General features: G+C 36.5%; 1 protein-coding gene and 1 pseudogene across 1 annotated transcript in view; one reads left to right on the top strand and one right to left on the bottom strand.

The window, feature by feature from the left end:
* Positions 1–19402, top strand: part of DNAI4 (dynein axonemal intermediate chain 4) — a 107997-nt gene extending 88595 nt beyond the window's left edge. The window contains 4 exon segments of the mRNA XM_069594052.1: positions 3506–3604; positions 4225–4451; positions 6981–7137; positions 18114–19402. Of these exon segments, the coding sequence (XP_069450153.1) occupies positions 3506–3604; positions 4225–4451; positions 6981–7137; positions 18114–18179 (549 nt within the window). The 3' untranslated portion in view covers positions 18180–19402.
* On the bottom strand, positions 7888–8007 carry LOC138431614 (small nucleolar RNA SNORA70; annotated as a pseudogene).
* Positions 19403–24774: the final 5372 nt, after the last annotated feature.

Genomic DNA, 24774 nt, shown 5'->3' with positions numbered 1-24774 from the left:
GGAAGACCACTTCAGATTATCCCTATCAAGACCGAAATGAAATCAGAGCACTGTTAGTAAAGTTCTGCTTTTCTAATTCTTTTTACCTGGAGGCTCTTTGAAATCAGAAAATTCAGCCACGGTGACTCTTACAAGAAAACATTTCCTATATATTTTCTATTATATGTAATATGATCATCTCTTTAATGATACTATTATTCACCTACGTATGCAAACCAAAACTTGAGTTCTTACTCTATTCTACTCTATCACCCACATGATATTTAGGTTTTATCATCCTACTTCTTTTAGTCCAAGCCTACTATTCATATAGTTCAGGCTTTTATTATTTTTCACTTTTATCACCGTGTATGTGGTCACTCAGTTGTGTCGGACTCTTTGTGAACCCATGGACCGTAGCCCGCCAGGCTCCTCTGTCCTTGGGACTCTCCAAGCAAGAACACTGGGGTGGGTAGCCAATCCGGTCTCCAGAGGATCTTTCCCGACCCAGGGATGAAACTCTGGTCTCCTGTATTGCAAGCAGATTCTTTTACCTCTGAGTCACCAAGGAAGCCCTTTTATCACTGCAGTCATATTCTCACTGTGTTCATTCTCAAATTCCTATAATCTGCTTGTCAACTTGACTCTAGAAGAGTGGTTCTCAATGTGGGCAGGGAGGGGAGTACTTTCCATCAGGGACATTTCACAATGTCTTCTTCAGATATTTTTGGTTGTTGCAGCTGTGGGAGGTGGGATGTAGGGAGGAGAGTTATATCTAGCGAGCAGAGTCCAGGGATGCTGCTAAACACTCTACAATGCACAAGACAACCACCCTCCTCTCCCCACCCAAACAAAGAATTAGCTGGCTCAGAACATCAATATTGCTCCTTTGATTTCTTCTTTGACTGATAAAGCATGTTATTTAGTTTCCAAATATTCACAGCTTTTCTAAGGATCTTTGTGTTGGTTTCTAATTCAATTCCATAATGATCAGAGAGCAAACTTTTTATAAACTGAATCCTTTTGAATTTATTGAGATTTGTTTAGAGCCTAGAATGTGATGTTTACTTGTAAATATTCCCTTTGCATTTGAGAAAAGTATATATTCTGCTACTGTTGCGTAAATGTTCTGTGAATATCAGGTTATGTTGGTTGATGATATTGTTCAAGTTCACTATATCCTTCCTGATTTTCTGCCTGTTTCTTCCATGATTTATTGACAGGAAGGTATTGAAGTGTCTGACCATAATTGTGAATTTGTCTTTTCTCCCTTTGAAATCCTATCAATTTTTTCTTTATGTATCTTGAAGCTTTAAGTACATAAGTGTTTAGAATTGTTCTCTTGATTAATCAATTCCCTTATTATACAATTCCCTTATTATACCTTATTTATAGCTGGTAACATTCTTTACTCTGAAATCTACTTAGTCTGACATTAATGTAGCCACTACACCTTTCTTTTAACTAATATTAGCACAGTTTATCATTTTACATTCTTTTACATTTAACCTATTTATGTCTTTATATTTAAAGTATGTTTCTTATAGGGAGCATATTGTTGAATTTTGCTTTTTTGTCCCGTCCTAGAATCTCTGACTTTTGTGATATTTACACAGTTTACCTTTAGTTTGATTGTTGATTTAGTTTGGTTTGAGTCTGTCATCACTCTTGACTAATTTATGTTTGGGAAGAAATGGAAACATATTTGACCCCTTTGTCTGGAGGTAGGACTCTGAAGGGCTATCTCAGCTCCAAAGCTTATTATAGGTTGGACTGACCACTCTGTTGCAGATACATCATAGTTTAACTTAAATCTCTACCTGTTCCTGTTTCCCTCAAAGAGGTTGTTTCTGAGAGAACTTCCCAATAAACCTCTTGCCTGGAAATCTCAGTCTCAGGTTTATATAGTGAGGAACCCAGCTTTAGACAGCAACCTTGAAGAGCTCTAGAGAAAGACCTTTATCTGTGTACTAAGTTGTTTCAGTCATGTCCAACTCTTTGTGACGCTGTGGACTATAGCCCACCAGGCTCCTCTGCCCATGGGGTTCTCCAGGCAAGAACACTGGAGTGGGTTGCCGTGCCATCCTCCAGAGGATCTTCCTAACCCAGGGATTGAACCCACATCTCTTGTGTCTCCTGCATTGGCAGGCAGATTCTTTACCACTGAGCCACCAGGGAAGCCCAGAGAAAGATGACCTACTTATAAATACTACTGAGATAATCATTGTTCATATATAAAAAAGGAATTAGATCCCTACTCCTTTATATGTAAAAACTTTTAGAAGAAAATATGGGAGAATATCTCTATGACTTCAAAGTAGGAACAGTTTCTTAAAGCACAAAACCCTAATTATGTAAAATATATAATACCAGCTACATTAAAATCAGAACTTTTATTTACTAAATGACACTAAGAGTTCTTAAAAAAAAAAGCTGTATGCTGGGAAAAGATTTTTGTCACCTAATAATAGACAAAACATATGCAATAGAATATATTAGGAACTTATTAAAATGAATATGAAAAAGAAAGATTATTAGTAAAATGGTCAAGAAATATGAATGGAAGAGGAGATTCAATTGGCCAATAAACATAAAAATGCTCAAGTTTGTTTATATCCACATAGATGAAATGTAAAACCATTCAGTGTAAGCTAATACCTAATAGGATGGCAAAATCTAGGATTTCTAATGTAACCAAACTGTTGAAGAGAATGTGTGTCACTTTTATATACTGCTGAATGTAAATTGGTAATACTACTTTGGGGGAAAAATGGACTTTGTTTTGTAATTTAAGCTACATAGACCTCCATGATCTAGTAATTGCATTCTTAAGTACTGATATATGCTAGAGCAATGTGTCTCAGATTTCAGGGTTCTTATAACTTACCTGGGACTCTTATTAAAATGATTCTGATTCAGCAGGTCTGGGGCAGGGCCTGACATTCTGCAGTTCTATAATACTACCAGGTGGTGCTGACTTGACATAGCTCCACATAGAGCCCTGACTTTCAGACTTTCTGACTATAACTTCAGTATAGAAAACACATTTTAAATGCCTATTTGGTACATACATCTGAGATGTCTGAGACTCCGTCTCGTTTACTCTCTCATTCTCAGCAAGAATCATGTTCTTGTTAAGTCATCTGTCTTCTCTTTGATTAATTCTAGTGAAATAATACTGTTTCCCTGGACTGTTAGTTCTCTTGTCAGGTAGCTCTAAATGTTAGAAAGTTTCTTGCTCATTTTAAGTGAATGTTTGTCCATGTAATTTCTAGATAGGATACTAAGTTCTACCCTCAATTTTAGCAAAGAAAAGAATCTGTGTTTTCTTTACACAGCCATCCTTCAGGGAGTTTAATTATTATAAAATCATGATTTAAAGAAAAAGACAACAGTCAATTGTCTACAAGATGGTATTTCTAGTTTTGGTCCTTGAACATATTTTAAGAAATCTTGAATTCTGTCTTCTGTTTAGCACATTTACTAATACATCACAAGTTAATGCATTCTGATTTTTTGTGTGTAGGACACAAATATCTATTTGGCTGGTACTGAAGAAGGTCATATTCACAAGTGTTCCTGTTCATATAATGAACAATATCTAGATACCTACAGAGGACATAAGGTTAGTTTTAATTACAGTAGGCATGGAAAATTTTATCTTGTTATATTTCTGAAAAAAAGTATTAGACACAGTATTTTTATGCAATAATTTATAACTTCAGATTTAAAACTACAAGCTTGAATTTGTATATACAACATCCATAATATGTGGGACTTTTAATTTTGCTTCTAGATATTCTTGATTTCTTTTCATAAGTTATTAGATCACAATTTTAGCTTCTAAAAGACTGCTGATTTAACATGCTGATCTCAAAGTAAAACTGACGCTGGCATATACGCATTCCCTACATTTTAAAATGCTAGTTCCTACCATGTTTTTTTCATTTTCTCCTTTATTTTTGTTTATTTTTCTTAATATTCCTAAATATTTTTAAATACTATAGTATATATTAATATTTAGTAAGTACTGTATCAACTATATTTGTATGCTTCTGTATGCCATAATTTAGGGAAGAGATTCAACTTTGACCTAGTATTCTTAGCTAAGATAATACTTACACAATAATGCATGGTGTATAAAGCTTTTAGAAATCTGAGCATTTTAAGTTTGTTGGTCAAATTTAAAGTATAAGACATTAAATACTACTTACTATGTATTTTAATTTATTTTTCTAATCTTAGGGACCAGTGTATAAAATAGCATGGAACCCATTTTGCCATGATGTTTTCTTAAGCTGTTCTGCAGATTGGGGTGTTATTATATGGCAACATGAGAATCTCAAACCATTTTTGAGTTTTTATCCAACTACTTATGTTGTTTATGATATTGCCTGGTCTCCAAAATCATCCTACATATTTGCAGCTGCAAATGAGAGCAGAGTGGAGATTTGGGACCTTCACATCAGCACGTAAATATTAACATTTTTCTTGAAGATAATTGTAGATAATAAAAGTAGAAGATAATTGCAGTTCCATCTAAATGATGCCTGATGGTTTTGACACTGGTTAGAGAGAACTGTCGGAGAAGGCAATGGCACCCCACTCCAGTACTCTTGCCGGGAAAATCCCATGGACAGAGGAGCCTGGTGCGCTGCAGTCCATGGGGTCGCTGAGTCAGACATGACAGCGACTTCACTTTCACTTTTCACCTCCATGCATTGGAGAAGGAAATGGCAACCCACTCCAGTGTTGTTGCCTGGAGAATCCCAGGGATGGTGGAGCCTTGTAGGCTGCCGTCTATGGGGTTGCACAGAGTAGGACATGACTGACGCGACTTAGCAGCAGCAGCAAGAGAACTGTAGCTACTTTAAAACAAGTAATAGTTCACACTGTGAGAGTCCTTTATGAATAAAGTGATGTGCCAGGATAATATATTAATTACCTATATCATATGTATTAATAGTTTAAAAACATTTGAATGAAAATGGGTTATTCTATCTCCTCAATTAAAAAAATTATTTATTTATTTGGCTGCATCAGATGTTAGTTGTAGCATGTAAGATCTTTTAGTTGTGGCATGCAAACTTAGTTGTGGTATGTGGAATCTAGTTCCCTGACTAAGGATTGAACCCAGGTCCCCTGCATTGGGAGCATGGAGTCTTAGCCACTGAAACACCACAGTAGTCCCTCATCAAATTTTTATAGACTGATATAGGATATCATAACTACTTGAATTCTTTGTCATTGTCTGGTTTATGGAAGAATGCAGAGAGGTACTTTTCTACTTGTTCTTAACTGAAGACCTTTTATTAGTAAGATAAAGAAAGGGAGCAAAATAAATATTTTTAAATGATATTTACTTATTCTCTTACCTCATTTTAAAACGTATTTGAAGAAACATGCAGTTTAATTAAATTTTTTTTCTTTAAGTGTTACATCAAAGTTATTAGAGGGTCATAGACTGGACCATCCTTTTTAATATGAAAGTTTATAAAGTGCTGGAATTGTGTTTAATGATTCTACTTCTTCAATCATTATTTCAATATTAGAAAATATTGTAGACCTTTAGGCAAGTTATTAAGAAGGAGAAGCATGGAAATACATTCTTGTTTGAAATAAATGATATAAAATTCAATGGGTTTATTAATAATTGCAAATTTTTTTTCCTAGAGATTAATAGTTTAGTAACTTTAAAATTTTGTCACGACTCATTCTATAAAACAATTTGAACCAAAAAACTCAAGTACAACACAAAACAATATATTTTCATGTATGAGATGACTAACGTAGAAAGTGGTTACTTAAAGGAATGTCATCTCTGATTTTTTTTTTTTCCCTAGTAAAATTGTAGTTCCCAGGCAAAATTTCTTCAGAAAAAGTATGCAAGTTACTGCTTCTTTTATAAGAATGTCAATGGATTGCTTTGGATGAGTAAGAGTAGAGAAGGTTCTTGTTTAGAGAACCTTGGAACAAGGTTCTAAATCTTGTTCAGATTCACTTATGGTCTAGGGATTCATATGGATCAAAACATCCTTCCCTTAAAAGACATTTATTATTTAAGAAGTTGTACTAGGGATCCTCAGAGAAACTGAACCCATAAAATAGAGTTAGTGGGAGGAAGGGAGAGAGAAAGAGTGCTGCTACTGCTGCTAAGTCGCTTCAGTCGTGTCCAACTCTGTGCAACCCCATAGACGGCAGCCCACCAGGCTCCTCCGTCCCTGGGATTCTCCAGGCAAGAACAAAGGAGTGGGCTTCCAGTTCCTTCTCCAGTGCATGAAAGTGAAAAGTGAAAGTGAAGTCACTCAGTTGTGTCCGACCCTCAGCGACCCCATGGACTGCAGCCTTCCAGGCTCCTCCGTCCATGGGATTCTCCAGGCAAGAATACTAGAGAAAGAGTGAGAGAGATTTAAAAATATTGGCTCATGTGATTGTGGGGCCTGGCAGTTCCCAAGTTTGCTTGACAGGGTAGCAAGCCAAAATTTCCATCAGGGGAGTCCATGTTGCAGTCTTGAGTACAAAGGCAATATACAGGCAGAAATTTATTCGGTTTCAAAGACCTCAGTCTTTTCTTCTAAGGCTTTCAACAAATTAGATGAGGCCAACTCACTTTGTGAAGGATAATTTGCTTTATTCAAATTCTACTGATTTAAGTTAATCATATCATACCTTCACATCAGTGTGTAGACTGGTGTTTGACTAAACAACTGGAAACCACAGCCTAGCCAAATTAATGCATAAAATTAATCATCACAGGAGTTTAAAGTATGAGTTCACATCTTAATTGTGAATACTTTATTTAGTTGAAATTAGTTTATTGAAAGAATGAAAGCTTTGATTGAATAAAGGGTGAGAAATAGTTATTTTGCTTTTGGAAACACATAAAGACGCTTTTGGTTTTTGTTACATGAAATCACAAATATCTCAGGCTTTTCTTAGTCTGTATGTAAAAAGAACATATTAACAATAACTAAACTTATAAATACAATATTTCATTACAGTTTGGACCCTCTGATTGTCAATGTTGCTAACCCTGGAATCAAGTTCACAACTGTTCTTTTTGCTAAGCAAACAGATTGCCTTCTGGTGGGAGATAGTGACGGACAAGTTGCTGTATATGAATTAAAAAATATGCCCACTACTTTGGATTCTAACAGGGTAAGACTTGAAAGTCAAAATCTTATGTCATTTTATGATTTTATTCAGCTGTAGTTTTGTGTCATACAAGAGATTTACATTTCTCAATTATCTGAAGTGTGGCATAGTGGAAAGATATATGTAAGTCCCAAGAGTGGCATGGTGCCTAGTAGGCTTATTTTATTTGAGCCTCACAGTCTTTATCTGTTAAATGAAAACATCATTCTTTATTTTTAAAAGTAAATAATGTTGAGCAGAATAATTATAAATATTACATGAAATAATTTAAAACTGTCCCTAGTTTATGGTTGTGACTGTTCTCTGCAAATATTCAAAGACTTTTACAAGATATAATATTTTTATTTATCTATTTTTGTCAAGAAAGTAGAATTTATGGGTAAGCATGAGTAAAGAGGGGCAGTGCCAAGGCTCTCATGAGTGCAGGACCCATTTGTCAGAGGGCCACGATTAGGGATATATTTGACCCTACAGCCATCTAGAATGAGCCGCTTTTCTACCATCATGTTTTCAAATTCACCTGCATTAAACTTGGTAAATCCCCACTTCTTGGAGATGTGGATCATCTGGTGGCCAGGGAACTGGAACTTGGCTCTGAGGAGGGCCTCATTGACAGGCTTATTGTTCTGCTGCTAGGTGTGGATGGCCATTATGACTCTGGCCACTGCTCCCTGGGACTTTCCAAAGGCACCAAGCATACCTGTCTGGAGCCTAGACAGAGCAGCATGCCAGTCATGAAGGTCCAGTAGAAAGAGTTGTCTCCAAGATCCCTTAGGGCAACCTGTACAGGCAATAGCCAAGGAGGCGGCTGTTTGCAGCGATTGCACACTGGGCCCCTGTGAGGAAGAGCCCAGTCAGCCTAACTGGCTGCAAAAAGAAATAATATTTTTATTTTTAAATTATTTTGGAAATAATATTTTTAGATGTTATCCAGTGTTCCTAAGGTTGCCATTTGTTTCTATTGGTTTGACATTGTCCTCTTCCCTAACTCTGATCTTCAGATATCAAAGATTTGTTATAAAACTTTGATAAGTAAATCAGCATCGCTATATATCATTATATATATATTTTGCTTATGTGTTGTTTAAAAGTTTTTTTAATTGAAGTAAAGTTGATTTATAGTGTTAAATCACATTGTGATTTGGTATTTTATATATTATACTTAATTTAAAGTTATTATAAAATGTTGGGTATATTCCCTGTGCTATACATCGTATCCTTGTTTCTTATTTATTTTATATCTAGTAATTTGTACCTCGTAATCCCCTTCCCTTATCTTGCTACTCTCTCCTCCCCTCTCCCCACTGGTAACCACTGATTTGTTCTCTGTATCTGTGAGTCTTGTTTCTATTCATTCATCTTCTTTTTTAGATTTCCCATATATGTGAAAGCATATAGTATTTGTCTTTCTTTGACTTACTCATAATACCCTCCAAATCCATCCATGTTGTTGCAAATTGCAGAATTTCATTTTCTTAAAATTTCTGGGTAATATTCCACTGTGTATATATATGTGTGTATATATACATATATATACATGTATATATATATACACATATACTATATAGATGTCCATTATTTTCAAGATAGCTTTTCAGTTTTTTTCTGTTTATGTGTAGATTTCTAGTTTAAGGAATGATCTGATAAATATTACCATGAATATATCAACATGTTAACAATACTAAAAATATACATGAATCAGTAAGAAAAAACACTAAGACTCCAATAGAAGGGTGAGTGAGGTCAGGAACAGTTCATTCACAAAATATGGCTGGTAACTATATTTTAAAATTTAACCTCATTAACAAAAAATATTTAATTAAGTTAAATGAAAAGCATTCATTTAATAGAAGTATCATATATCAAATTAACAGAAATTCTTTTAATTGGACTACTTATTACTGACAGACATTTGGTAAGATAGGTCCTCTCTTATACTGACAGTTGAAATAAAAATTAGTGTGAGTTCTTTGGGAGCAATTTGGCAATCTGAACCAGAATTGTTGACTTTTGGAACTCTATCTTACAGAAATATTCATAAGGGCAATCTAAGAAATTATAGCATGTTTTGTGATAGGATGAGACAAAAAAAGAAAAGGAAAGAAAAAAAGGAAAAGGAACAAATCCAAATATCCAATCAGAGGGAAATATGACTAGGCAAGTCAGAAGTACTGATTAGATTTGGGTTACATGTAAGAGGTGGAGTTTTACCCTAGCTAATGGACTATAAATGTTAAACAAACAAGGAAACAGAAAATACTTACATACATACATACTAGCTTGCTTGGGACTTTGTACACGGTTTGATCCTCTACCCACTTCAAGTCTTTGCTCAAATGTCAATTTCTTAGTGAAGTCTTCCCTGGCCACCTTATTTAAAATTGCAGCCTCTACTCTCCCCCACACTCCCTATTCAATACTCTTCCATGACTAATTTTCTTTTTTTTTTTCTTTTTTTTTTTAGACTGGCGATTCAATTCTTGCATGATAGTATACATGTTAGAATGTCATTCTCCCAAATCATCCCCCCCTCTCCCTCTCCCTCTGAGTCCAAAAGTCCATTATACACATCTGTGTCTCTTTCCCTGTCTTGCATACAGGGTCGTCATTGCCATCTTCCTAAATTCCATATATATGTGTTAGTATACTGTATTGGTGTTTTTCTTTCTGGCTTACTTCACTCTGTATAATCGGCTCCAGTTTCATCCATCTCATCAGAACTGATTCAAATGAATTCTTTTTTACGGCTGAGTAATACTCCATTGTGTATATGTACCACAGCTTTCTTATTCATTCATCTGCTGATGGACATCTAGGTTGTTTCCATGTCCTGGCTATTATAAACAGTGCTGCGATGAACATTGGGGTACATGTGTCTCTTTCAATTCTGGTTTCCTCGGTGTGTATGCCCAGCAGTGGGATTGCTAATAACACTTGTCTTTTTGTGTGAGTATGCGTGCACTCAGTCACTCGGTGGTGTCCTGCTCTTTGACACGTCAGGGACTGTAGACTGCAAGGCTCCTCTGTCCATGGAATTTCCCAGGGAAGAATACTGGAGTTTTGATTGGTTGATTTTGTTAATTGCCTATCTCCCACAGCTTGATTATAACCTCTACATAAACACTGAATTTGTCTCTATTGTTCTGGGCTATGTCTTAGTAGAGTGTCTGGCTTATGGTAGTTATCAATAAGTGTTTTTGAATAAATATGTATGGAAAAGCTAGAGAAAAAAATCACATATTAGAAGCATTGTTTCTCAGAGGTAGGATCATAAGTGAATTTTAGTCTTATACTTATCTGTTTTATAAGTCATTATAGTACATCAAGTAATTGTTTAAATGCATTGGTTTCCTTACAAAATAGTTTGAGTGTGCTCTGAGGAATGCATCTCTAATGCCTCATTTTTTCCATGATATAAACTATTTTAATATTTTCATTTTCTCACACATTCATTGAATACAAGATATTTTAACAGCATGGGGATATTTGTGCTCATAGTGAACCTTGTTTAAGATATACAGCTCAACAGCCAAAAGAAATTAAAAGAGAATTCTATTTATTTAAGTGTTTCAAAGAAATATTAAAATGAATCCAAATATATAGTTCATAATATTCCTTTTTCTTCTTCCACCCATAGCTCTCAAATCCTAAATATAAACTCAAGGCCTGATCCATCCTTTCTTGTCTCTATAATTCTTTCAGTGCTAAGAACTTGTCCACAAGCTCTGAACTGGGGGCAGTGGGGAAGGGGGGTTTGAATTTTTTCAAAATTTTTATTAGTATGTGTTGGTATAGTGGTTGGAGGGAAATCTGTAAGCATCACATATATTTTTATCTAGTACCTATCAAATGCTACAATAATTTGTCAATATAAATTATAATATTTTGTATACACTTCTTTCTTACTAATTTGAGCTGTTTGAAACTTTTATATTCAAGTATCTAGCATATCATTAGAACATAATAGACAATCAGCAAATGTTGAATAGATATGTGAATGAACAAACCTACAGACAAAAGGCATATATATGGTTTTTAAGAAAGAAACAACATATGCTTAAGAAACACAATCGGGTAATAAAGAACAAAATAATAAACAAACTCCTATAGGAACACAGAGCAGGAAAATAGTTGACTTTTGAAAGGAGAATAGGAAGAAGAAAAAGAAAAAATAAGAATGCTTTGGGGAAGGCTTTCACACAGGAGACTGAATTTCAACAGTGTTTTAGAGGATCAGGGTTTTTCCAGTAGACAAGAGAGTAGAACTGTTATTCCAGACTGAGAGAAAGGTTTGAACAAAAATACAGAATTGAAGAGGTCCCTGGCATGCTGCAGTCCATGAGGTCGCAAGGAGTTGGACAGGACTGAGCGACTGAACTGAACTGAACTTGGCATTTTAAGGACATTGTGAGCAGACTTTTTGACTGGTAAAGAGATCGCTTGAGAAAAGAGCAACAAAAGGACCAGTCAGGCCATTTAGGACCAGAAAATGTATGACTGCCAAGTAAAGGAATTTGATCTTTATTATATAGATTACCAGGCTTCTCTGATAGCTCAGTTGGTAAAGAATCTGCCTGCAATGTAGGGGACCATGGTCTGATTCTGGTTCAATTCCTGGGTCGGGAATATCTGCTGGAGGAGGCATAGGCTACCCACTCCAGTATTCTTGGGCTTTTCTTGTGGCTCAGCTGATGAAGAATTCACCTGCAATACCAGAGACCTGGGTTTGATCCCTAGTTGGGAAGATCCCTTGGAGAAGGGAAAGGCTACCCACTCCAGTATTCTGGCCTGGAGAATTCCATTAACTGTATAGTCCATGGGATGACAGAGTCGGACAGGACTGAGTGACTTTCACTTTCATACAGATTACTAAAAGCTATTTAAGGTTTACAATTCCAGAAGTGACAAACGGGGAAAAAATTAAACCCTCATCTCACATTTTGTGTAATAGTGAACGGCAAATGGATGGAAGACTATGGGGGAAAATAAACAAACTCCTAAAAGAAAATGTAGGATAATGTGTTAATAATTTAAAGTCAGGATAGATTTTTAAAAAATGACCACCCCAAATCTAATTTTTTTCAAATTTTTTCTTTTTCTTTATTTGTAAAATAGGTATAATATTGGCACTAGAATCAAAGGTTGTTAGAAAGAATGAAAACGTTTCAGTCTGGAAGGTGAGAATGGTTAAAAAAAAAAAAAGGGAGGGAAAGAAAAGGCCTTTTAGGTACCCTGGTGTTTATAATTCAATTTTAAGTTGTTTTAATATCTGTAAGGCAGATTTGTTCCATCCACTTTCTTAAACGTTTTATAAAATCTGCTACATATATATATATATACATATATATATACATGTATATATATATGTAGCAGATTATATATATATATAAAAGATTATATATATATATAAAAGATTATATATATATATATATATATAAAAGAATGAGTTAATATGTACAAAGTGGTTAGAAGGGAGAAGGCAATGGCAACCCACTCCAGTACTCTTGCCTGGAAAATCCCATGGACGAAGGAGCCTGGCAGGCTTCAGTCCATGGGGTCACTAAGAGTTGGACGTGACTGAGAGACTTCACTTTTCCCTTCCATGTGTTGGAGAAGGAAATGGTAACCCATCCCAGTGTTCTTGCCTGGAGAATCCCAGGGACGGGGGAGCCTGGTGGGCTGCCGTCTCTGGGGTCACACAGAGTCAGACACGACTGAAGCGACTTAGCAGCAGCAGTGGTTAGAACTGTTACTGGCACATAGTAAAGTCTCTATAAATCTCAATTATTTTTTGTATGATTATTTTGTCAAAATTCATATTTTCTGTCCAGGATTTCATATTTCCAAGTTAAAAACAACTGGTTGGAAGAAGAAATTTCCAAGATATATAGAAGACATTTAATATCCAGTGTATGTAAAAACTCCTACAAAACAATAAGAATGACTCAATTTTTTAAATGGGCAGCATATAAAATATTAACTCAGACTAGAGGAAACTAAATTATCAAATAAACTTGAAAAGCAACATTCATTCTCATGAATAATGAGGAAATATGCAATTAAAATTTTGCAAGATATCAGTTCATATTGATCATGTTTACCAAAATTAAAATATTAGTTAATATCAAGCATTAGCAGAGTTGTAGGGAACTAGGAATTCTTATGCAGGGATCATGGGAATATGAATTAGCATGACCTCTTTGGAGAGCAATTCAATAAAACTGAAAATTCAGATATCATGTAAGCCAGTGATACCATGAGATTCTCTTGCACATGTGTAAAGGGATATATATAAGGTGGCAATATGAGTTTTTTTAAATGTTTCTTTCAGAGACGATAACTCAGTTCAGGTTCACTTAAAACATTCACATTACAAAATTAAAAAAAAAAAGTTTAGTCTTAGTTCACCTTAAAGTCTTAGGTTATATATTTTATTATTCTAAGTCTAGGAAAGTTTAATAAATACTTTTAAGTGAGTTTTTGTAACAATTAAATTTCTTTGAATCTTTTAAATTACATTTATAAATTTAATATATTGGACTTTAAATACTTCAATTTTCTTAGGGCAAGAAAATCTCAGATACTTAAGGAATTCCTATTAACTTAATAAGTTTAAAATATTGAATATGCTGAATCTTAAATTTTCCTAAGTGTTCCAATGCTTTTACAAATTAATAATATTTCAATCTATGATTATAAGTCTAAATCAATTACCTTATTACATTATAGATAATTTTCATTAGAATCACAAACTTACTTGTTAGATAATCAAATATGACAAATTCTTATATATATAATGAATATTTAAAATACCAAGCATGTACAAATGCTTTAATCTAAAAATATTATAATTACTTGTTTAATTTGCTGCATTATTTCTATACTGAGTTTTTATTCTTCTCAGGGCAAAGATGTTTTCCCAATAAAGAAATGAGTGAAACATCCCAAGTAGTTTGGAGATTATTTTCTCAACTGGCCTAGATGCATAGTGATAGTAGATGTTCAAGAGCATTTTCCCGACTACCTTGGCTGCCAGGCTGAGCCCTATTTCAGTTGTTTTGTCAACACCCTCCACATGGAGGTGTCTCAAAGCCCATGCTCCTCAAGTCTGGTTATATATTACCTGCATATCACATGTTTTCTTGGAAGTCTGCAGCTCTGAATGTGTTGCTGCATCTTGATTCATTTCAATTCATTTACTGACTGTGTCATTAACTCTAAATTACAACAGTTTTCCTATCTTCTAGAACTATAATTGTTATAGATGTTTAAATGACGTCTGTTTGGATTCTGTATATCTCCTAGGGCTTTGTTCAATTTCTTGGTAGTGGTCTGAAAGACGTGCTAATGAGAAAAGAACACTCATGACAGCCTTGTTTCTATATTGATAAATTGGAAACAATCTAAATGAACATCAGTGGGATATTGGATAAATAAAATATGGCATAATCACATAAATGACTATAATACAGAAGTTTAGTATATATTTCAATATGTCAATTTGACAAATTTTGAACAAATCTTAGAAAACATAGTGTTGCATGACAAAAGCAAATTGTCAGAAGGTAAATACAATATGTTATGATTTATGTAATATTATTTAGAGACACAACTCAAAATTATGTCCTTCATTTGTTATATTTATAGTTAGTAAAAGAAAAGAATATAGATTAGAAAGTGAAAGAAAATTTTCATTTTTGTGTTTTGATTTGAATCGGTTAGAGACATCTTTTATTTTGAGCAGCATACTCTATAAGCAGAAGGCTAAGATCAGAGAGTCTGAATGTTTTCAAAAAATGAGTGTGTGTGTGTGTGTGTGTGTGTGTGTTGTGGGGGAGGGGTGTGTATGTGAATGATTTCAATGCTGGTAAGCAAAAATTTTCTTTTAACAAATATATTCCATACCTTAGTAAATAAATACAGTTTCCTAATACAAATAAGTTTTTCATTCTTTTTGGCCATTGAATTTTAAAGGTTCAAAGGGTTATATTTCTGAGAGACTAAACAAAAAATCATTAATCAGATTTTATGTTAATTATAACTGACCGCAAGCTTAACTGGTACACTTCCTCCTTAGCTTTTCAGTGAAGAATTGCAATCATAATAGTAATTTAAAGTCTCAAAATAATTAATGTCAAACCATTATTTCCCATAAAGATATCTTACCATGTAACGTTATGACCTACAATTTCTCTGTTAATTTTAACCAAGAGTTAATCAAAATTTTGCAAGTCATATGATTTTATCATACAGGAAATATGAACACCAAATTTATGATAAAGGCTGCCTCTGGGAAATGAAAGATGAGGGAAGAATAGAATTGGAAAGGGGTACAAAGAGAACATCATCAGTAAAGTTTTATTTATTTTACTAAAAAATATTCAAGGCAAAGATGACATTTGTTGATTTAGGGTAAATATGTAAGTTCACAAAGGCAAAGTACCAGACAGCCCATGCATCGAGTGTACTGGAACAGGGTTCATTGAGGGAAACCCATGGAGAAAGGATCAATAGCAACTTTAGGACCACAACACCTGCTCATCTTCTCATTGCCCATTACTTTCTCTGGCCTTGCACAGAAGGAGAAAAGGCTGTGGAGGTTTTAAGTGACATAATTTTCCGAAGTTTTGGACCCTCCCAATGTGACCAAGGGTCAGAATATCATTGTGATAAGACACGGCGGGACATTGGCTCTAGCCCTATCCTACTGACTCAGGGCTCATGTTTATAGTGGTGCATCAGCTTGGTACCTGACATGAACAGGAGGTTGGGGTCCAAACCTTGCAGTTACAAGTTTATGATGTAACTGGATGTTGACAGGACTTGCCACCACATTAGCATTTGTTGTTGTTTGAAGCACCAGCTCCTCCCTTGGTGCCCTGGGGCTTGGTTGCTGGGGGCCTAAGTCTTGCATTGAACAGAATTATGGCTCAGACAGTAAAGCGTCTGCCTACAGTGCTGGAGACCCGGGTTTGATCCCTGGGTCGGGAAGTTCCCCTGGAGAAGGAAATGACAACCCACTTCAGTACTCTTGCCTGGAAAATCCCATGGACAGAGGAGCCCTGTAGGCTACAGTCCATGGAGTCGCAAAGAGTTGGACACAGCTGAGCAACTTCACTTCACTTCATGGCTTAAGCACTTGGCAGAAGCCAATTTCAGTGGCATGGACCAACTCCTTTTTTGGAAGCAGCCTGTAGAGAATCACTCCTACATACTGTTTCTGCTCTTATGTTTCAGTATGCTAATGCTTGCATCTTTTCCTCTGTACTTTTGAATGTACATTTTTTCCCCCAAATTAAGAGAAAAACAAAAAGAGAAATGAAATCTTCAAAAATACAAACACATTCACATACATACACACCTGGATGTGTATGTATGTATATATGTACATGTGTGTGTGTATATATATATAAATTAATGTTGAGAGACATTGAAGGCAGAAAAGATAGACCATTCATTCAATAAATATTTACTGAGCATGTGATATGTGACAAGGGTCTGTTTTAGGCACTAAAATAAAACTGAACAAGCTATAGTAATGATCTACTAATCTGCCCAAGTGAGAGACTGAACTAGATCTAGGTAGGTTTGAGCCTCCCTCCCACCCCCCGTCTTACCCCTCACAGAGCCCCAAGCTGAGCTCCTGGTGTAATACAGCAGCTTTCCACTAGCTATCTATTTTATACATGATATTGTATATATAGTGTGATAGTGAAGTGTATGAAAGTCGCTCAGTCACGTCGACTCTTTGTATAGAGTTGGCCAAAATACTGGAGTGGGTAGCCTTTCCCTTCTCCATGGGATCTTCCCAACCCAGGGATCAAACCCAGGTCTCCCTCATTGCAGACAGATTCTTTACCAGCTGAGCCACAATGGTATGTATATATTGTGGACTTCCCTTGTGGCTCAATGGTAAAGAACTTGCCTGCCAATGCAAGAGATATAAGAGACATGGGTTCTATCCCTGGGTTGGGAAGATCCCCTGGAGGAGGGCATGGCAACCCATTCCAGTATTCTTACCTGGAGAATCCCATGGACAGAGGAACCTGGAAGGCTATAGTCCATGGGATCACAAGGATTCAGACACTACTGAAGTGGCTTAGTATGCAGGTGTGCACAGCATGCATGCATTGTATATATATCAGTACTACTCTCTCAGTTTGTCCCACCCTCTCCAGTTTAGCAATTGATTTGGTGTGTCAGAGCTTAAAAGGATTGGGAGGTGCCGAAGAGAGTATATCATAAGCTAAAAGATTGGAACTGACTTACATGACGTTATCTATGGTGCTTATAACTCTTTGCAGATTATAAAACACCTTCAACTACATTAGCTCAATCGTCTCTTACAACAATCTTTGGAACTGGATGTTAATATTTTCATTATGCATTTAAAGAAACTAAGATTCCAAGATATCAGTGATTTCCTCAAGATCAACTTTTCTATGTGATAGAGAAAGTCCTAGCCTTCTACTTCCAGTTCCCATCTTTTTACTGTGTCTTTTTTGAAAACTCACCTCCCGTCTGGTTTCATTTACCCCTTTGATACAAAGATCATTATTATTAAATGAAATACCAATCCACACAGAAATTCAGACATTTTACTCTCTCTAATGAAGCACTACAGATCAACAAAGAGCTTAAGGTAGCATTAAGACTAAAAGTGATTTTACAGATGAAAAAACGGAGGATTAAGCATTAAAGCTAAACAGGAGCTGCCAAAATTGTCCCTTTACTGAATCCTTATAAAACTGTTTATCAAACTTCATTAAGAGAGCCTCTCAAAGGAAACAGCAAATTCATACTAGGAAGTAAATGTTATTATTTAAATTTAACTTGGTTTGTTTCCTTTTATAGTCCTATTTGATGCTCTTTATATGTATATCACTAGCTTATAAATTTTAAATGGCATTTTAAACACTACTTTACCTCTTAATTTGTATTTTATTGCATTTTAATTGTGTAACTTTTTTTCTTTTCAGGGAGATGCAATAGTGACTTTGCTTGGGCCCAAGTCAAGTCAAAGCATAATTCATCATCAGTCGTAGAAAAATGTTTAATAACCAATAGTCTGGTTTGTATGAAGTAAGCTGGGATTTTGATTCTAGAAAACACTACTTGATGTATAACCTCCATCTAAATTTAATATAAATTTATGAACTTTTACTTCAGATAATTGTGGTTAGTTTTATTATTTGAGCTAACTGTAAGAGTTTCATTGTATTTTTCTTAATTTTTGAAATTTTTTTCTATTCTTTTTCTTCGTCATATTCCAAGGACATTGTAAGTACAGATATGTACTTATAAAATATCCAAATAGGTTAGAAATTGTTATTCCATTAGAAGCAAAGCTTAAAACAGAATCTTTATTAAGACAAAAGGTCTGTACACTTTAAAATTTCTGCTTTCCGAGCTCTGTTTTCCAGTGTTTATAAATTATGCAGCTGTTAGCATTATGAGTCTATTGGATATTCATGCCCAATTTTAACTAAGAACTTTATACTCTTGGCTCTGAGAGGTACAGCTATAGAACTGAGTTAGACTATTTGACTAGCAAAAGACATGACAGCCAATGTCAGTGTCGCGTTGTTTGGCCAGCAAACATCACACTTCCGATTCAGAAGTAAGAATTAGTCTGGGACACATCAGGGCATTCTTCCCTGCATCCTTCAGAATCTGCTCTGGGTTTTAAGCCTAGACTTAAGTAGGCCCAGATAAAATATAGAGAGTCCCTGATCTTTGGTTTCCATTGGGATGTCTTTTTTGTGAACAGTTCTAGAGCAACCTTATAGAAATAGGAGGAGTGGGAGCAGCAACTCCTTAAAATATAGATCACAACAGTGTGTTCCTTGCTGTTTGTTTTGAAAAGTCCTGGTGTTTGTTAACTGAGACCATAGGGCAGTATAGCCTGTTCTATAAAGCATTCTAAGTGGAGAGGAGAGCATAACACATTGGAAAGTGACTAAACTATCTGAAAAGTAATATATATTAAAAACAGAATGGAATCAGTGCAACAGTGGGAATTACCTTTTACAAGTATCCATTCACAATCTTCATTTCTTTTGAGCCATCCTTTAAACAAAAGAAAGGCAATTTTTAGGTGGACTGAAAGCTTAGATAAGGTTATAAGGATGATAAATGTTCAGGTTATTAGGATTTATAAATTATAAATTTTCTACTGGTTTAAGTCATTAACTCTTTGTCATTATTTTTTAAGGTTTGGACTTTCCATAAAACTTTGTATAACAAAATAAAAACGTAATTGAAAAAATGTGTCTCTTTTTATTTTATATTTTTGATTTTAGAAAATTTTCACGTATTCTATTCTCATTGCTCATCAGGCCTAAATGAAAAGCAAAGCCATTTTATTCTTCTTGGATCCTAGGCAACTGATCCTGAACTGAATCTATTCCATTGTATGAAATCATACAATACCTAGCCTTTTCAGATTGACTTCTTTCATGTAATAATGTGAATTTAAGGTTTTTCTATGTCTGCTCATGGCTTTATAGTTCATTCCTTTTTAGGGTTGAATAATATCCACTGTCTGAATGTACCACAGTTTGTCATTCACCAACTGAAAGACATTTGGGTTGCTTTAAAAATTTGGCAGTTATGATTAAAGTTGCTGTAAACATCCATGCACAGGTTTTTATGTAGAATAAGTTTTCAGCTCCTTTGAGAAACTACCAAGGAGCACAATTTCTGGGTCATATGGTAAGAGTATATTTAGTTTTGTAAAGAAACAAAGCCCTGCACTGTTTTCCGAAGTGGTTATACCATTTTTCATTCCCATCAGCAATTTATGAGAGTTCCTATTGCTCCATATTCTTGCCGGCTTTGGTATCATCAGTGGTCCAAGTATTGGCCATTCTAGTAGGTGTGTAGTGATACCTCATTATTGTTTTAATTTGCATTTCCTGATGACATTTCCTGATATAATGTAGAGTTTACCATAAAAGTTTAAGAATTGTTAGCCAACTCATTTTATCCTAGTTAAGGGCCTAAGGAAGGAGTGGTGACTGGGCTAACTTTAGGCTTTTGTGCTAGGTATTCATCATTTCATTCGGTCATTCTCTACTAGGCATGTGCCATGAAGAACTTACTGAGAGTTCTGAGAGTAAGTTGTTAGTTGCTCTTCCAACTTGTGTAGGGAAGGAAGATTGTATTTGCTAGTATATAGTTGTACACCATAGATCATAGTTATAGTTCATAGTTCAGTCGCTCAGTTGTGTCCAACTCTTTGCGACCCCATGAATCACAGCACGCAGGGCCTCCCTGTCCATCACCATCTCCCGGAGTTCACTCAGACTCACGTTCAGTGAGTCCGTGATGCCATCTAGCCATCTCATCCTCTGTCGTCCCCTTCTCCTCCTGCCCCCAATCCCTCCCAGCATCAGAGTCTTCTCCAATGAGTCAACTCTTAGCATGAGGTGGCCAAAGTACTGGAGCTTCAGCTTTAGCATCATTCCTTCCAAAGAAATCCCAGGGTTGATCTCTTTCAGAATGGACTGGTTGGATCTCCTTGCAGTCCAAGGGACTCTCAAGAGTCTCCTCCAACACCACAGTTCAAAAGCATTGATTCTACGGCACTCAGCCTTCTTCATAGTCCAACTCTCACATCCATACATGACTACTGGAAAAACCATAGCCTTGACTAGACGGACCTTAGTAAGCAAAGTAATGTCTCTGCTTTCGAATATACTATCTAGGTTGGTCATCACTTTTCTTCCAAGGAGTAAGCGTCTTTTAATTTAATGGCTGCAATCACCATCTGCAGTGATTTTGGAGCCCAAAAAGATAACGTCTGACACTGTTTCCACTGTTTCCCCATCTATTTCCCATGAAATGATGGGACCGGATGCCATGATCTTCGTTTTCTCAATGTTGAGCTTTAAGCCAACTTTTTCACTCTCCTCTTTCACTTTCATCAAGAGGCTTTTTAGTTCCTCTTCACTTTCTGCCATAAGGGTGGTGTCATCTGCATATCTGAGGTTATTGATATTTCTCCCGGCAATCTTGATTCCAGCTTGTGTTTCTTCCAGTCCAGCGTTTCTCATGATGTACTCTGCATATAAGTTAAATAAGCAGGGTGACAATATACAGTCTTGACGTACTCCTTTTCCTATTTGGAACCAGTCTGTTGTTCCATGTCCAATTCTAACTGCTGCTTCCTGACCTGCAAACAGGTTTCTCAAGAGGCAGGTCAGGTGGTCTGGTATTCCCATCTCTTTCAGAATTTTCCACAGTTTATTGTGATCCACACAGTCAAAGGCTTTGGCATAGTCAATAAAGCAGAAATAGATGTTTTTCTGGAACTCTCTTGCTTTTTCCATGATCCAGCAGATGTTAGCAATTTGATCTCTGGTTCCTCTGCCTTTTCTAAAACCAGCTTGAACATCAGGAAGTTCACGGTTCACATATTGCTGAAGCCTGGCCTGGAGAATTTTGAGCATTACTTTACTAGCATGTGAAATGAGGGCAATTGTGTGGTAGTTTGAGCATTCTTTGGCATTGCCTTTCTTTGGGATTGGAATGAAAACTGACCTTTTCCAGTCCTGTGGCCACTGCTGAGTTTTCCAAATTTGCTGGCATATTGAGTGCAGCACTTTCACAGCATCATCTGCAGGATTTGAAATAGCTCAACTGGAATTCCATCACCTCCACTAGCTTTGTTCATAGTGATGCTTTCTAAGGCCCACTTGACTTCACTTTCCAAGATGTCTGGCTCGAGATTAGTGATCACATCATCATGATTATCTGGGTCGTGAAGATCTTATTTATACAGTTCTTCTGTGTATTCTTGCCATCTCTTCTTAATATCTTCTGCTTCTGTTAGGTCCATACTATTTCTGTCCTTTATCGAGCCCATCTTTGCATGAAATGTTCCCTTGGTATCTCTAATTTTCTTGAAGAGATCTCTAGTCTTTCCCATTCTGTTATTTTCCTCTTTTTCTTTGCATTGATCGCTGAAGAAGGCTTTCTTATCTCTTCTTGCTATTCTTTGGACTCTACATTGAGATGCTTATATCTTTCCTTTTCTCCTTTGCTTTTCACCTCTCTTCTTTTCAGAGCTATTTGTAAGGCCTCCCCAGACAGCCATTTTGCTTGTTTGCATTTCTTTTCCATGGGGATGGTCTTGATCCCTGTCTCCTGTACAATGTCACTAACCTCATTCCATAGTTCATCAGGCACTCTATCTATCAGATCTAGGCCCTTAAATCTATTTTTCACTTCCACTGTATAATCATAAGGGATTTGATTTAGGTCATACCTGAATGGTCTAGCAGTTTTCCCTACTTGATCTGAGCCACAGTCAGCTCCTGGTCTTGTTTTTGTTGACTGTATAGAGCTTCTCCATCTTTGGCTGCAAAGAATATAATCAATCTGATTTCGGTGTTGACCATCTGGTGATGTCCATGTGTATACCATACTTAGTATGTTCATTAGGTTCATCTCTGTGGTGGTGGAGGTGGTAGTGGTGTTCAGTCATTCAGTCATGGCCAACTCTTTGTGATCCCATGGACTGCAGCATGCCAGGCTTTCTCGTCCTTCACCATCTCCTGGAACTTGCTCAAATTCATGTCCATTGAGTCGGTGATGCCATCCAACCATCTCATCCTCTATCATCCCCTTCTCCTGCCTTCAATCTTTCCAGCATCAAAGTTGTTTCCAATGAGTCGGCTCTTCACATTAGGTGGCCAAAGTATTGGAGTTTCAGCTTCAGCATTAGTTCTTCCAATGAATATTCAGAGTTGATTTCCTTTAGGATTGACTAGTGTAATCTCCCTGCTGTCCAAGGGATTCTCAAGAGTCTTCTCTAGCACTCTACCTCTATGTAGTTACTTACAATTATAAATGGGAGATAAAATGCTAGTATTTGCTACTTTGTCCCAGTAGGAGTCTCTCAAAATGTTGCATCCTACTGTGAATAGATTGCCATCAACCTGCTAGTAACAATGTGCATGTTAAAGTTCTTTGCATTTTTCAAAACAACTTCAAGTCCATTGTCACATTATACCCTAACAGTGATCCTATGAGACAGGTGGAACAAGAAGTTGTATTATTATCATAATCTTTGTTTTCCAGATGATATGTGCATGCATGCTCAGTCGCGCAGTCATGTCTGACTCTGAGACCCTGTGGACTGTAGCCTGCAAGGCTCCTCTGTCCATGGGATTTTCAGGCAAGAATTCTGGAGTGGGCTGCCATTTCCTCCTCCAGGGGATCTTCCTTACCCAAGGAACAAACCCTATCTACTGTGTCTCCTGCATTGGCAGGTGGATTCTTCTCTGCTGAGCCACGTAGAAAGCGCTCTGGGTGATATAATTAAGGCTTAAAGAGATGATATCATTTGCCAAAGACCATATATCTGGTAACTTGAACTTCACTTAGAGACTTGAACTTAAACCTAAAGCTTTGAACAGCTCCTATACATTTTCCACTATTGGTAGTCAATGGTTCATGCCTATATGGTTTTTCTGAGGTCTTATACACCAAAACGTAAAAGAGTATGTATTCTTCTATAGTGAAGTCACTCAGTCGTGTCCGACTCTTTGCGACCCCATGGACTTTAGCCCACCAGGCTCCTCCATCCATGGGATTCTCCAGGCAAGAGTACTGGAGTGGGTTGCCATTTCCTTCTCCAGGGGATCTTCCCAACCCAGGGATTGAACCCAGGTCTCCCACATTGTAGGCAGATGCTTTACCATCTGAGCCACCAGGGAATTATCTCCAAATAATAAAGCAGTTTTTCTCAGTTTTTATCCCCTGCTATTAGACCTTGCCATATGGACCCCTTTTGCAGGGAGCACTCTCCTTGCTCCTCACTCCTCTTCAATGTGTTAGCTCTTCACTCACACTTCAGATCTCAGTTCATACATCATATTCTCAGGAGAAACACTTTGGGGCTCCCTCCTATAGGACCTGCCACCCAGACAGGCTAAATTTTCTCCAAATATCTTGAATGTGAAGGGGAATGTGCAGGGCTAGAGAGGGAGGGGAATGAGGAAAAGAGAGAGACCTGTGGATTCATGAAGCAGCAGAGGCCAATGTCCTACTTTTGAAAAGTACTGTTCAGGAAGTAGTAAGGTCTAGGAGGGACCATAGGCAACTTCAAAAAACCATTCTCTATGGGATGAATGATGTGCAGAAACAGCAAAGAAGCATTGGAACTGAAAAAGCAGCAACAGAGGATGATTAACGACCCAGCAAGAAGCAGCACTTTGATGACAGATGGGCCTTGGCATAGAGTAAGATGCTAGAATTATGTCCTGGAAATGGAATAAAACCAACTCTGAGAGATACTAACATTAACTTTTTTTGGTGTGTTGTTTATTTCTGCCAGGTGAGTGAAATGAAAACTTAAAGTTAGAAACTGAGTTATAGAAAATATATTCCTTGGATTCCTGAATTTCTGAACTGAGATTCATACCTGCTGTGCTAAATATTTCTGTGGTCATTTGCATAGTGTCTGCCTCTTCCCTAGACTGTAAGCTCCTTGAGAGCAGGAACTATGTGTTTTGCTCACTACTGTATGTTCAACACCTAGAACAGCACCTCTACAGGGAAATTATTACCACAAATATTTGCTGAGTAAATGAATTATCATATTAATGTAAGAAGTGTTGGCTATGCTTTCCC

The sequence above is a fragment of the Ovis canadensis genome, chromosome 1 (genome assembly GCF_042477335.2).
Source record: "Ovis canadensis isolate MfBH-ARS-UI-01 breed Bighorn chromosome 1, ARS-UI_OviCan_v2, whole genome shotgun sequence".
NCBI lineage: Eukaryota > Metazoa > Chordata > Mammalia > Artiodactyla > Bovidae > Ovis > Ovis canadensis.
The sequence above is the reverse complement of the archived record's forward strand: the minus strand, read 5'-3'. Positions and strand labels throughout refer to the sequence as shown.